This window comes from Alexandromys fortis, unplaced genomic scaffold (assembly GCF_014885135.2).
Source record: "Alexandromys fortis isolate MF-2015 unplaced genomic scaffold, M_Fortis_MF-2015_v1.1 scaffold_124, whole genome shotgun sequence".
In the NCBI taxonomy this organism is placed as follows: Eukaryota; Metazoa; Chordata; class Mammalia; order Rodentia; family Cricetidae; genus Alexandromys; species Alexandromys fortis.
Genome location: NW_026067995.1, coordinates 300,869 through 316,813, shown reverse-complemented (window position 1 = coordinate 316,813; position 15,945 = coordinate 300,869). Strand labels below are relative to the sequence as shown.

Sequence of the window (15,945 nt, the reverse complement as noted above, 5' to 3'; positions counted from 1 at the left end):
AGCAGAAGTAGATCATAGGAGAAACGCAGGATAATTGTTTTTTGTTTACCTGCTTTATGTTTTGTCCCCCCAAATTCTTTATCCATAATAGAGTGTATCACATACTATGAGTTTGGTGAATTCCTCATTCTTTTTTTTTTAATTGAAGAGTTTAAAACTTGGTGATTTTCATGACTCAAGTAATTTTACTGTGGAAAGAAAGAAAAAAAATGCTAGAAAGATGGAGTTATAATTGAGCCTTTGCGTATTTTAATAAGATGTTTCAGTTAGTAGAATTATGTTTATGTGTAATAAAATTATTTCTTTAAAATATATCTAAGTTAACATTTAATGATGGCCTTTAGGGTTTTTTTCCCTCTCCTGGTTTTCCTGCTCTGTTTCCTAAATATTTTGAGACTGTTATTTTTATAGATGAAAATGTGTTTACTGTGTGCATTCTTGCTACGCCTGTTGAGATCAGTTAGCATGCATGCTATGCTTTATCAGCTATTTGTTTTCCCTGAAAATGGTTTTGCACTGCTTACATAATTGCGTTTCGTCTTTTTAAAAATCAACATGTTTGCACTCAGTGTGTTTTGCATGTATTTGCTGTGTTTTTGTATATGTTTATGTTTTTTTTTTGCATAGGGTGAACCTAAAGAAGTAGTTAAACCTGTGCCCATTACATCTCCTGCTGTATCCAAAGTCACTTCCACAACCAACACGGCCTACAATAAAGTTCCTCGGCCCTTTGGTTCTGTGTCTTCACCAAAAGTCACTTCCATCCCATCACCATCGTCAGCCTTCACCCCAGCCCATGCCACCACTTCATCACATGCTTCCCCTGCACCTGTGGCTGCTGTCACTCCTCCCCCATTCTCTGCATCCGGACTGCATGTTAACGCCAATCTTAGCGCTGACCAGTGTTCATCTACACTGAACACTGGTAAATCTGCAGTTAATGTCCCACGGCAGCCCACAGTCACCAGCGTGTGTTCCGAGCCTGCTCAGGAGCTAGCGGAGGGACAGAGAAGAGGATCCCAGGGTGACATTAAACAGCAAAATGGGTAGGTGGACAAGGGTAGTTTCTGCTCTTTCAGATAATTTCCAGGAAACCATCTACTTTTTCTTCCGCTGTTCTTTGAAGAAAGATGAAGTTATACTTGCTGCACTAACAGTGTCCTTCGTTAATTTACAAAGTACTTGTATAAAGCAGTTAGAAGTTAATCAGAACTTAATGATGCATTTTGATGTATTCTGAGCCTGCAACATACTCTTCAACTTTTCTCTCCACGATCCTGCACAGTGTTGAGCAGCTGGCACTTACAATGCAAGGCAAATCTAGCCTCAAAATTTCCATCCTTTTCCTTGTCTCCACAGGTTTCAGCAGTGTGATTGTAATTGTTCTCAAAGAGAGAGGACATGAGTTTGTAGCGATCTCTCTCCTCCAGGATGTAGTCTAGAAAGCTGAAAACATGTCGACTTCTGACTCACGTCTCTGTATAAATTGTTAGCCCAGAGCAGATAGTTAGTATTCTTTTTAGGTATATTTTTATCAGGAATTTATTCTTTAAATGCAATCAGTAATTTAAAAAAAAAGAGTGATATTCAGCACTAGAAACAATATATAGATTTTTTTAAAAAAAGGTGAATGCATTTAAACTATAAGGGACATTAAATAATAGTCGCAATTTTTGAAAATTCAGTTACAGTTTTGTGTTTGGGCATTGCAGTTTTAAAACTGTGTTGAACACACTAAAGTATTTGAAGACCCAAGTTTTAAGGTTGCACCTACGTTTTTGAAGCCTTCTATCTAGGTAGCTAATTTGGGTCTTTCAGAATTTAGTGAAGTTATTTGAAGATAAGGTGATCTACATACAATTTTGTTAGGATTCGTTGTGATAAAATGTACTTTTAAAGGGAAACACTAAGCACGTGTGATAAACTTCGCTGATGCAAGTCTCCAGGAAATTTATAATTAAAATAATTGTGGAGATGATAGGCCCATTCTGAGAGATGTAACCCCTCTGGAATGTTAACTTCCTTAATGAGGAGGATGTGCTTTCTGTCGCATTGTTGCCATGGCAGCTCCTGGGCTTTGAAAGAGGAGGTGGCACAGCTCCAGGCTGCTGCTCGCAGAGCAAGGAGAGCTACTGGGTTGTGCATCTTTGGCCCTGTGGTTGTGGGTAGCTTTTTTTTTTTTTTTTTAAAAAAAAAAGTATTAATGTAGACATTGAAATCAATTAGTGCCCTTCACAAAATGTTAGGACTCTTCTTTTGAAAGGCAAACAGTATGGGTATGTTTGGTAATATTTTTTTCTTCTATGTCTACTTTATGACAGTAATACAGAAATAATCAGACTAGGTAATCAGAAGAAAATGATTTGCCTATCAAATGCTGAAGCAGGTCTACTATGCTTCTTAAATTCTAGTTTGTGTAGATAGAAAGTCCACGGGAGGTAGTCAGGTCTTTAACTATCACTTAACATATCTTAACCTTTTAACACTTCCGGAAATTTCATAATAAAGTCTCTTTGAGGTAAAAGCAAAGTGAAGTTATGGGAAAGTCTTGAGTTCACAAAGTTTCAGTTTGTGCGTGGTCAGCATTCCCTTCGTAATTAGGCTTGAAATGATTTGGAGTTTATTTCAGGCCAAAATGACAGTGCTCTAGTTTCAGGGCCTGAGTGGCAGCTTCCTAATGAGTGGGCAAGTGTTCATCAAGCACATGCCTCGTGCTCACCACAGTGCAAAACTGAGGATGAAAGGGATTATTACATGTTTTTGCATCATTAACAAGCAAGCTACTGCTTTGCATTTGCAAACTGAAAGTGTTTAAAAATAGCTGGATGTCAAATGCTGTCCAGATGTTAGGCCAGTAAGAACACAGTTTGGTGCCTGTTAAATTCTAAGGCCAATCTGTAGTGTTCCTTCTGGAGCACATTTAGACTGGAGGAGCAAAAAGTCGCGTGCTTGACCAGTCAGCCATGGGCCTTCCTCGCGGTTAGTGTTTTGCAGCACTGCTGTACACTCTCTCCATGTTAGGTATCATCCCGTCAGACTTCTGGCTGCTTGGCTTCTCAGATTTTTACGATGTCAGTAAAACAAAGCTCTCATAAAGCTGTGGGTGATTGCTCTTTATTAATTACTTTTAAAATAACGCCCACCAATGACCAAAGGATTAAAAGTTCAAAAGGATGCAAGAGTAAATGGCTGAGTTGTCTTTTCCTCCAAACATCAGGCCTGTTAGTTTTTAAGCGATTTGAAATGGTTGGCTAATTTGAAAGTTTCATAGGTATCCCATCCAAATTTGTATTGAATCAGTAAACAGGAAACACAAACACGTGTTTATTGGGTGTCAGTAATAAGATGTAAACTAGCTATTTCCCGTATAGTAGGAAGTCTGGCTAGTGTATTGGTGGTTCTGAGAGTAACTTAACAGTATGGTAAGCATTCTTTTTTTTTTTTTTTTTGTAACTAGTAATGATTAAGGCACCTTTAAGAAATTTCAGTCTCTCTTCTGTATATAAATTATTGTTCTTGGCATGCCGTTCTCGCTGGTACCTCCTTACTCCCTGAAACACAGAGCAAGGCTTTATATTTCTGACTGGAGACAAACTCTTTTACATGAACTAGATGAACTGATTTGCATTTCACTGTCCACATGCCCTGCATTATAATGTGCCCCTGCTCTCAAGGAGGTAAGTCTTTCATGTGGCCTGTATTTCAGCTTTCTTGGCTGCAACTACTAACAGTTTGTTCTGTGATGTTTTGAAGAATCTGGCCTTGAAAGATTAGAAAGTTAATGATATAATCAAATAATGGTTTAAAATGCTTTTCTCTTCACAGAAGACACACGTGACAAAGTTAGTATCTGCATTACTGGAGAGGAAATATGGTGATTTATATATGAGTAAACAGCATGACTGCTCAGTTTTTGCAAAATTAAATTAAATTTTGCAAAAGAATTGTAACTTAAAAATGTTTTTCAATAAGCTTTGGTTTGCACTGGTATGTTATTGTGCTTTATAGTAGTAAGTAGTATTACTTAAGTTATATCAAAAGGTGCGTGGGGTTTTCTGTGCAGTGGCTGAAAGGAAATGCTTGGGGGATTTAATTCTCATTAGTTAAGAGTATTACAAGACAAAGATGAGGAACTATAAAAACTTGTACCAGTAGTAAAAAATATATACAAAACTGAATTATTTCTAATTGACATTAAAAGTCAGTATTTCCTAGATTAAATTACCTAATACCTATATGATTTCCTGGAGAATTATATCAGATAATACTACTAGCAGATTTAGATGTCTTTGTGTAGTGTGCTTGTTTCTGTGTGAATATTGAAAAGTCCATATATTTTAAAATTACTCAAAAGATATAGTTACCAGTTTATTAAGTGTACCACTTAGTAGACATAGATGTTGAAAACCACTGTGTTTTTTTATTCATGCCGACATTAAACTTACTAGTAATGTTGATCTTTACCAGAAGATTAAAAACTCACTCTAGCAGTAATTTAGCATTTTTTTTATTAATTGAGCTGTGATTATTCTGAACATGTACTGAAGTTTTTTTTTTTTTTTTTAAACTGGACACCACAGTGAAGTCTCTTTGGAAACAGGGAATGTGTGCTTCAGACATATTCAAGAGAATTAGCTGTGGAGTTGTTAGAACACTTTCCTGATTTACTGCAATCTATTGATTGACCCAAACAAATTAGTAAAGCACTCACACACCATAGTTATTGTCTATTTAAAATTAACTTATTGCATATAAAAACTGGCCAGCTAGTAGTTTCTAGTGTAGCACATAACTTGTTTGAAAAAAGGAAAACATGCCACTTGAAATTAAAAAACAAACAAACAAAAACCCAGTTGAAATATCTATATTAAGTAGATAGCGTCAAAGCTCATAATTCAGATCCATTAAGTTATTGGGTATTACTCTGTATTTTACTGTGTTTCTAATTATATGACAATAACCTAATTCTCATTCAGCTGAGTGAGCAGGAATATATTTTCTTGTCAAGCTTCTTGTATGGGAGCTAAGATTTGATTCTGATCCAAATTTGGATGTGTCTTTCATTATGTCACCTGCTGTCACTTGGATATCTTTCTATCATTTTGATTCGGTGTCTATTTGTAGAGACTACAGACTCAAGTTGTGACCCTACACGTGGATTAGTAGGCATAGGCTGCACTTGGAAAGCACTGTTCTTGAGTACTCACGAACTGTTGGGCCCTACAAATTAGTATTTGAACAGCTTTCAATTCAATATAAGCCCTTGTAAGAATTCGAAAGGACAGAAATAAGCAACCCATTTTACCGTTGAAGAATATGAGCCTCTTGGAGATGTACTTTGCCCACGGCATGAGAAATGTACATCTTAGCTAGTACAGGCTATCTGGCTATCAAATTGACATTCTACATATGAAGCTTATCTATTTGAGCATTATTTTCTAAAATATGTGAAAATATTTTTTGATTATATTCAAATAATTTCTTTAGGTTGAAATCAACTATCTGCTTATGCCATTCAGCCCAGAACATTGCCTCCACAACAATTTCAGGTTAACACAAAATATTTTCCCTTAGCTTTAAACTATTGGACTACATCCTACAATTGTATATAAGAAATTAAGTGGCAGAGCAATATTTCTGCATGGTGGGATAGAAAATGCTCTACGCCAACGCTTCTCAACCTAGCAGTCTAATAACTCACAGGTCGTAGGACCCTTTATGATTCATAAAAGTAGCAAAATTACAGTTATAAAATGGCAACCAAAAATAATTTTATTGTTTGGGGTCACCACAACATGAGGCACTGTTTTTAAAGGTCGCAGCGTTAGGAAGGGTTGAGAACCACTGCCTCTGCTGTGAGAAAAGAGTTAATGTAGATGACCACCTCATCGCTGTGTCCAGCCTCACTCCGTGGAGCTGAGCCCTCTGTTGTGTCGATGTCGATGTCAAAATGTAAAAGTACCACGGCTCTATTCAGTCTTAACGTTAAAGCCGGTAGGCAGTTTTTTTCTCCCTTTGTTTATAATGAATTTCTACTCTAGGTTTAATTGCCGAGTCGAAGAACCAACAACATGTTCTTTTATAAAGCAATATAGCATTTATACTTGGTTCTCGATCTGTAATGGAACACAGATGTATTTGTTTTTTAATAATTCTGCTCATGTTAGGCTGTGTGAATGAATTGTGTCTTGAAGTTCCCCTTCTCCAGGTATTAATCAATGGGTTCTTTTTACCATATCACATCAGATAGACCTTTCTGAGCAATAATTATATCCCCAGTCATACAGAACTATGTAGTTCCCACATACTGCTTCTAAGGCTCCTGGCCTTATGAACGAGGGTGGTGGTCATGGGCAGAAGGGAGGAATGTGAGCACCGATAGAGAGCTCACTGTTCCTAGTCTGCTGTGCTTTCTACCCTTGCATCAAACACTACATTTTAAGAAGAAAATTCAGTGTAACACTCTTATGCAATGATTTATGGGAAGAGATTATAGTTGCTTTTAATATATTCATGCAATGTGATACTGAACAGTTTCTTTTCTGATTTTAAAATACATTCTAAATGATTTCTAAGTGATATATAAGATTTTACTTTATCATGTGCTTTTATAGGGAAATAAGAGTTTGATTCATATAAAATAATTTTTTTAAAAAAACCTAGACATTAAAAGGATACATGGGTTTTTATTTTGGCATTCAGGAACTTAGGACTAACATTTATATATAAAGTCGTTGTCAGTGTTTTGCGGGATAAACACGGCTGTTAAACTGCTGGTCTCACATTAGCGCTGCGGCAGAAGTTTGACTAACATCTGCCTACTTCTCTGTGCTCCTGTGATTGGTTTGAAGCATGGTGCTCATGTGCCTTCTTTTAAATTGTTTTGGACTCTCTGTTTCTTTTCTCTTTTAATCCTTCTTCTCCTCCTTTTTGCTCCCCTTCTCTGCTGCCTCTGTTTTCCATCATCCTGGGAACGTCCATGTCTCCTCTCTCAAATCTTTCCTGTGTGAATTATTTCTCCTTCAGTAACCCTGGCACTGTGTAAGTACTTACTAATGGTTTGTCTGGTAATTCCTATTATTCTGTCTCTAACTTTTCAGTTTCCACCCCAGCAAATCTTAGTATTATTTCATTACAAGAATTATCGAATATATTAAGGAACATTTTAAAAAACGGGCTTTTCACGTTAGAAACCTTCATATGAATACGCAGTGGGAATGTTTGGAACGCCCACATCTCTACAGTAGAAAACTTTAGTAAAGCTAACTTAAGGGGCATGGGTACCATTACAAGCATCATTCACTAGAGTAGAAATATAATCTAGGTATTCCCCTTTTTTAGTATTGTTTTAAAAAATAAGTGTGGGTGAGCTTCCTAATTTTGAATGTCTGTATTTTGAAGTACATTACTTACTCATCTGAGTTAAATTTATTCTATTTTCAACGATTTTTAAAATCCTTAAAATCCATTGATATTCCTTTTTAACACAGTCATCATATTCAAATTTTCACAATGAGGAAGAACTCCATAAATGTTTAGAAAAATCCTGTTATTTAATCTGAGAATTTGAAGCTGTGGTAGTAAGTGCCGTAAGGTCTAAGTTATACTCTATTTTCTATAGAAACATCATGTGAACTACTCCATGGTGTTATATTATTATTCTTAGCTTGAAGCCATTGTTTTATGATCTTATAGCTGGAACCTGCACAGAGGCTAAACCAAATCAGTGCTCCATCCCCACCACTGCCTGAGCTGAGTGTGACTGCACAGCCTGTAATTCTGGTAGTGCTGGGGAGATGGAAGCTGGAGGATCAGCAGTTAAAGGCCAGTTGAGCCGCCTACCAGGCTTTGAGATCAGCCTGGACTGCGTGAGAACCTAATAACACTAGTAATTGGTAATAACTTAATAAGCAGTGCTTACTGACTAATTAAAGGGAAGCTTAAAGCTTAATAAGTTTGTTAGCTGCTACAAATTTTTTCAAGTACCTATATAAAATTAAGAACTGTTATATATATGCCAAAGGCTATGTTTTTATAAATAACTTCAGTCTTTTTCCTAGTTTTTGGAAATTTTCTCTGTTCTTCAAAGGGTTAGATATTGCTCGGTATTCATAAATGTCGGTTAGGTAGTTCACTTCCGTAGTCGTGAAATATCACTGTGAACTATGTGTCCTGCTGTCTCGCTGAACACATACTGATTCTTCTTTTATGTATGTCTGTCGCTTACACTCATGCATCGCAGCTAATTTTCTAGTCTCTGAGGGACAGTATGACGATTTCTGTGAACCATGACCCGTGGAAAATCTGTTCGCATGTATCATCCTCCTTATTCATTCCTCAGAACCACCTTTAAGACTCAATTCCCATTTTTCAAAGGGAGGATCTGAGATTTAGAGCAGTTAAGTTACTTCTGTAAAACATATTAAGTGGGGGACAAGGTCCTTCAAACTGTCCACGTGACTCCAAAGCCAGTGTCACTAGCTAGGAAAAGCTAAGGTGCTGAGGTAGGTTTTCGATGGTGTGCCTACTAGAACGCTGGCAGTCCTGTGGCGCGGTAATTGTCTGTGGTACGCTAACCTAGTAGGTCTTACATCCACATCTGGCCTCATTTAGAACATTTGCTCTACTCAGATCCTAGGATAACAGTCTGCCAGATAAGTCCTGAGCTCTTGTTTATTTTCTGAAATATTTCATTTGTCTTATTTCAGGAGAAGTTGAAAGTATTTATTCTGTTCAGCCGATCCTGAAATGATAAATAATGAATATTGTGATTTCCTTAATATTTATGCTATATTAATAAAAATATGAATGTTCTTGGCAAACTCATTATTTGGATATCTTACTATTTCTTTCTGTCTTTGGCATATATTATCAGCCTTAATTCTCAGAACACTACTTTGTGTTTTCTTTGTTAATGAAAACACTGAGGCTCAGTGAGGTGGACTTGTCCAAAATCACACTTGTGAAGAATTCTAGAGTCAGGGTCTCAACCTTGGTCTTTTAAAGAAACCACAGAACTTCACTGTGTTCATTTGGAACGTACTTTGTGTAAGATAAAAATGCTGTAAACACGATTGAGAAGGTTGTTAGGGTCCTTTCCAAAATTTCCAAAACTTTTACATTTGCTACTTAAGATGTAAAAACCAATCCAATGAGGAATTCTAGGATAAATTTTAACTGGCTAAGTCATAGTTCATATTGATTTATATGGCACAGTCATTTCAAATCACTGGATTTTTACTGCTGTAGACTCTCATTGTCTGCTTTCCTTATTCTTCTTTCGTTTTCTTCATGTTGGGAATCTTTCTTCTGCTGCCTCCTTCTGTCACTTAAAAGGAAAATTCCACCGAAACGGTAAATCTTGCTGTTCAGTTGTTTATTGTTTATACATTTATCATTGTTTATACTAACCTATAAAATTATTTTACTACTATGTCTTTTTAGAAGGGTATTTTAATTTAATATATTTACACAAACAATGTATATAAAAGGAATATTGAGAAGTAAATGTATAAATTATAAATAGTTCATCAGAGACTATTTTTTATCATCAGTGTAGTTTAAATTGTAACTATTATTATTTCCTTTTTTCTAGCCCACCAAGAAAACACATTGTGGAGCGCAACACGGAGTTTTATCACATCCCCACTCACAGTGATGCTAGCAAGAAGAGGCTGATTGAGGACACTGAAGACTGGCGCCCACGGACTGGAACAACTCAGTCTCGTTCCTTCCGGATCCTTGCCCAGATCACTGGGACTGAACATCGTGAGTGAACGTTTAGAGATCTTAGACGAGGAATGTTTTTGGCTCTGATAGTAACATCTAGGCTTATCGGCAGTTACAGAAAAACAGCCCTGGTAAAGATTGCATGTAAATTATGTTGTGTATAGCAAGATTTCAGTTCGGGGAGTTGCATTGAGAAGGGGGGGTGCACTCTAGCCTTGGTATATAGCCAGCGTAAACATGGTATGGGTTTCTTTTAATTGCTCCATGTAGTTTCAACAGCTGACATTAATTCACACAGATAATTATGTGAGTGATTTTAAAGGTAAAAAACTTAAAAGTTAATTTTGAATCTTATTTACATTGCAGTGAAAGAATCTGAAAATGATAATACAAAGAAGGCAAAGTAAGTTCTCTTTTAGTGAATCGAATGCTTTGTTTTCATGAATCGAATGCTTTGTTTTCATGAATGGTCTTAATTTGCTGTTATCAAACTTTCAAGTGTAATGTTACAGTTTTGTTGTTTTAGTAAATAGAAACTAAGCATTTAACCCATGGTGCCTTTAGTGTGTCCTAAACATGCAACCTACAGATTTCCAATTTAGTTGATACTGTCTGTATTTTTTTGTCTAAAACATATTTTCTTTAATATTGACATAATGAGTGGGTACAGCATATTTGGGGAATGTTTTACTAACAGTACAAATTTCAGTGAATGGGTTTCCTGTGTTGTCTTGAACTCCCTTTATTTGGTGCATAAAAAATATTTTCAAGAGGACTCTGTAGACTAATTTCTGTATTTCCAAAAACTCTATTCTTTTGAATGCTGCTATTTTTAACAAAACAGCTGTCTGAAATTCAGCTTTTACAAGGCATGTTTTCTGCATGTTGGAATTAGTATAGAATCTTTTCCTTTCACCTTTTATGACTCTTCTGTCACTCTTTTTTTATTTCCACAGGGAAAAGATACCCCTTCACGTCTTTAGTCCCAAATATACCAAATTACGTGACTGGCACCATGAAGTCTCAGCACGTGCTCTTAACGTACAGTGACTATGAGCCTTGCTTCCCCACCCAAGCAGCCAGCCATGCCTTTCATTCACCTTCTCTCTTTCCAGTTCGTAGCAGTATCTGCTTCACATTTGTCTCCCGAAAACTAGAACGTTTCTATACTATCCTAACAGTTTCCAGTTGTGAAAACGAGAAGAACGAACACGTTTTGTCCTAATTGGTAGCTTACAGATGCAAAACCAAAGGAAAAAAAGGAAGTGACTAGACCCTTGCAGTATATTTACATGTATTTTCACTGTTTGGGTCATGGTTGTCCTTTTGTAAGGTTGATCTGGTTTGTCGATTGAAGCAGGGGTAGATGAACAAATAATGTCCTTGGCTAATTAGGAAAGTGATTCCCTTATGCTATGATATTTCCCAGGCTTACCTTCAAGTTCATCATTAGGGGATGTTCACATTGTAAACATTTAAGAGAGCAAATATGAGGGGGGCAGCTTCAGTAGAGAAGACTATTAAAGCTCATGTGGACTTGGGTGTCTTTAAAAGCCTATTGTTCACGTGGCTACAAAAAAGATACTTTGCTCTTGCTTGCAGTGGGGGAAACATAGTATTGTTTTACTTTAGTTAAAGACTCTGTCATCTGCTGAGGAAGTGTGTCTAAGCTGGTAGGTGTTTTCATGGAATATCCAAATTCTGGGTGTCAACAGTAAGACATGTAGAAGATAGCTTTGCTTTTTCTTTATGTTGGAGGAAAATAGCATAAAATAAGTTTCAATTTAAATGTTCCTGATTTGGAAAAATATTTTAGTGTTTTAAACTACTGTGTGTTGCTGCTATTCTTACAGAGCTGTATTTTTGGGCAGTACAGGGAAATGGAGTATCTGATTATAACTGCTTTCTGCCTTGTAATATAATAGATTATATAGTAGGTCTAAACTTAGTGATAAATACATTTTGAAGTTTGGAAAGAAGTGTAATAAAGTTGTCTGTACCTTGCTTCTGTACTTATTTCTTTGAGGCCAGTGACCTGCTGTTTAGGGCTTGTTAAAATGTGACTTTGGTAGGATGAGTAACTACATTGTCTTTTCATATGGGGAAGTTTTCAATTCATCAAGTTACCAAAATGTGAAAGTAACACATGGCAAAAACCCAGCCTTCTCTTTTGTTCTCCAGAGTTGTTAGTTATTTAAGGCAGCATCATATGTGAACACTCTATTATCCATCTTCCTGGACAAAGCCAAGAGTTCTTCCTTGTAAAACAGTGATTACTGGGGTTCTGGCCCACATTCAAAGATCAACTTTTACTTTTCCCAGTGTTCTCTACTTCTATGTCAACATAGACTGGAAGTATTGTGGATAAGTTGAGGCAACTAATATTAATTTCAGTTAGTGATTTGTTATTATGCAACAGTTGTCCTGTTAGATGCATTTGAAAGTAGTTCTAGGATTTAGCTGTGTCTGCCACTGCCCCTGTGATATGAAGGATATCCTTTTTGAAGTATTTCTTAGATATTAAAAGGCTTGCCTACTTGTGCTCTTATGATCTTGATGTTAGACCCAGTGTTTACTGCATCTCTGTCCTATGAAAGAAACTCTTTCTTTTACCAGGCCTTTCTGTACCTAGCAGTTATTCATTATTTGAAAAGACAGTATCTGAAAGAAGATTGAGTTAGTGTCACTGAAAAATGAAGTATCAGAGTAAAGATGATATATTCCCACCAAAATCCAGTTTTCTTGAGTAACTATAGAGTTCAAAGAACCCTTAGAATAATTTTAGATAAATAAAACATTTTTCCTAATACAAAGAATATGTGTAGTACTTTTTTAAAAACTTGAAATAGATGGTGTTGAAAAAAGAGTTGAGTACCTTGTCTAATGCCAATAGTATCTAATATATCATCACAAGTGCAGATGACCGAAGTCGTCTGCCTTCCCAGGAGTGGGAATCGGCGTACAGCCAGCATCGGGAAGATGTTCCATTTCGTCCTGCCAGAATTGGAATTCCTGATCCCAGTGACTCTTCTGGGACAGTGTATATTCCTAGCACAAAAATCTAGCCAGATATTATAAAAGTTTACACAATGTAATTTGTAAGGATAGCTGCCTGATTTATTTATGCCTTGTTTGTGTCTTTCTTTTATGTACTTTATCACAGGCTTATTTTTAATATGAAATTGGGAAGTTACTCTCCAGTGATTTTCAACATATTTTTTCCATAATGTTTTACTAGTCAGAATATGGGCGTGTCTTACCCAGTCATCTACTTTCGTTACCTCTCACATATATTACTCTTGTGAAAGGGTCATGCTCATTTAATTATCATTGTGCCCTTAAATATATTATAAAGTCATTATATTAGGATGCAGAGTAGCTAGTCCATTTTTTCATTCCAAAGTATAGTATAGAATTGGATTCATAAAAATAATTCATTAATTTTCAGAAAAGCCCCGTCTCTAAAAACCAAAAAAAAAATAATTTATTAAATTTTATTTCATGTTCATTGCTGTTTTGCCTGCATATATTTCTCTGTGAGGGTGTCAGATCTTGAAATTACAGGCAGTTGCGAGCTGCCATATGGAAGCTGGGAACTGAACCCGTGTCCTCTGGAAGAGCAGTCAGAGCTCTTAACCACCAAGCCATCTCTTCAGCCCTAAGACTAGGTTTATCCAGATAAATCATTTTGCATTTGCTTTATTTTTGATATGATTTATGACCACTCACTCATTGATTCATTCATTCTGTGTTCATTCTTTCATATGAGTAATTATTTGACTGTCAGCCACCAATCTGTGTGCTGTGGATACCACAGTAAATAATGGGCAAACATATAAACAAGATGGTCCAAGGTAATTTTATTAACAGATAATAAAGTAGGTTAATATAAAACAGATTTGGCTCAGGCAGGGCAGGATTGCTGTAGATTATGTGGCTCTCTGTGAATTCAGCTTTAGTGCTGACTTTTTGTAGAGGATAAGAACTGAGCTGTGTGATGATCTCAGGCAGAGTTCAAGGCAAAGGAGACAGGTGGAAAACAGTGTGGCAAGTCTCTAGATCAGAGAACACGGTGTAGCAGAAATGAGTAGGGGAAACAGATATGAACGTAATTCTTAAGCATGTGAGCAAACAGTTTTTATTCTGAATTTAACCACATGAGTTAATTTTAAAATGAAGAATCAGAGCATTGGGGAGGGAGTTTGCCAGCTTGTTAAATAAAGTATATACCTAGTAGTCCAGCCCTGACCACTGTCAATTTATTATTTTTTTCTATTAAGATTCAGTGGAGATTTAGAGGGGAAAAAGGCTTCCTTCCATATACTGTCTTTGTGGTATGCAAGGAACAGACTATACTATGGAACACAGATAAGACAGCAAAGTCGGAATGTAATAATTTAGTTGGTAGGTTTAACGATTCTGGCTTCTCTGTAAAAAGCTGGCTTGATTTATCCCATCCATTAAAATTTCATGACGCAATTAAGTATTTCCTTGGTGATTCTTTGCAAAATAGGTATCATAGCTTAAATTGCTATTAGAAACCGTGAGAAAGGGAGCGATCAATACTCTCAGATTTGTAGCTGACTGAGTTTCCACTTCAGCGGAGGACCTGATGGCTGTGTGTGTGTGATGTGTGTGAGCCAGGCAGCCGTACTCTGACTCACCCCAGCACTCACTTCAGTGAGCTGATCCTGTTGATATGGGCAAGAGGAGATCCAAGTCTGATCACGTTGGCCTACCAGAGACAGCTTCTAATAGCTGTTGTGTCTCCAGGACTGCTGTGACAGGTTGCCTGGAGCTGCCCTCCTCCACAACAGCACCTCGCCTCTGTCGAGTCCTGCTACCTGGCCCCTCTCTTTCCCAGCTCTTGACTTAAGAAGTGTTTCCTAATAAGCACCTTCCATGCTAAACCCTGAAAGCTGGTCACCAGACTTGGTTACACAGGTCCTACAGCGTGGTCCTTTTACTAATCTTCTCATCCACTTTTTTTTTCTTCAATCTACTTTCCTTCCTCCTTGATCTTTGACAACAGACCACAGCCACAAGATTAAAGAAGTCTTTGAAGTAAAAGATTAGTTACAGTGCATGGAAGTTAAAAGGAAGATTCATTTACTTTTTTTTTTTTTTTTTTTTTGCCTTGAATGAAAAGTGTTTCTTTGTTGATTACATTATAGGCCATCTAGACTTAATGCGTGGGTATTGTAGGTAGAGCTGTGTCAATGAAGCGGTGAAGGAAGAACTCTTAAAAGGAAAATGATGACTACATGTAACGTATATCTAAAGGATTGCTGTTTGAATGTTGTAAATGGAAGTGTGCAGCATTTTAGAATCCTGTGTATTTGTCTTTTGATGAGCCGTTTAATAAATTTTCTCTGGGTACATCTTTTCTCTGTACGTTGTTAACTCTACTTCCTGGTCTCTCCATATCTATTGGGAATGAGTCGGGTAGTGGGCAGGTCCACAAGGCTAGAGATGCTGCTGGGAAGTTCCTGAAGATGTGTCCAGGCCCGAATGCTGCTGTCCTCTACAGAATTTTCTTAATCCATCTCACAGCTTGCCTTACATATTCTCTATAACTCACTTTCTCCACATCCACCTCACAGTGGAAGCCATGCACTTCTCTCTTAATTTACTATACAGAAGTTAACTTTCTTGATACCTCTTTTTCTGGTTTTACTTCTGGGTGTTTATCTACATATCCTGACTTTCTACCTTGTTCCTGGAAGACAAGAGTCTTCATATAAAAGTACAGATGGGAAGAAAAGGCACTCATAGGCACGCTATTTCCTGCTGAATGCATTCAGCAGTGAGTATATAGGTAAAGGAAAGTTTACAGAATGAGTCACCTTGAAGATGGATTAGAATCTACGATTCCTCTCCCTTTTACCTCTTAATCAGAAAGATACTGTATTAGGCAGCCCTGGCAACAAGAAGCACACGTGAAGTGGATTAAGCAATTGGATTAATTCCTAGATCTCCATACCAGCAGTCTTGTTTTTCCAGTGAAGCCTGTCTTCTTTGCTGGCAGGTGGCCACCTCCTCAGTGTCTTCATACAGCCTTTTCTCAGGTCAAGCTCAAAGGATAGCGTAGTATACAACATGGCAGGTCAGAAGAGTTAGCATTTTAGTTTTCCCTACTTCTGTAGGTCACTAGTTATATTGAACTTGGGCCCCATTTACCCTTAATTCCAAATTTGAAGAACTTATGGCTAAATT

The 15,945-nt window shown here is 37.0% G+C and overlaps 1 protein-coding gene across 2 annotated transcripts in view; it reads left to right on the top strand.

The window, feature by feature from the left end:
* Pdlim5 (PDZ and LIM domain 5) overlaps positions 1–15,945 on the top strand; it is a 147,783-nt gene that overhangs the window by 80,556 nt on the left and 51,282 nt on the right. The window contains exons 5-7 of one of the 2 annotated variants that reach the window (XM_050160152.1): positions 955–1,046; positions 9,596–9,768; positions 10,096–10,132. In XM_050160152.1, coding sequence (XP_050016109.1) covers positions 955–1,046; positions 9,596–9,768; positions 10,096–10,132 — 302 coding nt within the window. Of the gene's footprint in view, positions 1–627; positions 1,047–9,595; positions 9,769–10,095; positions 10,133–15,945 lie in introns of both variants that reach the window. The other variant, XM_050160151.1, reaches the window with a different exon arrangement.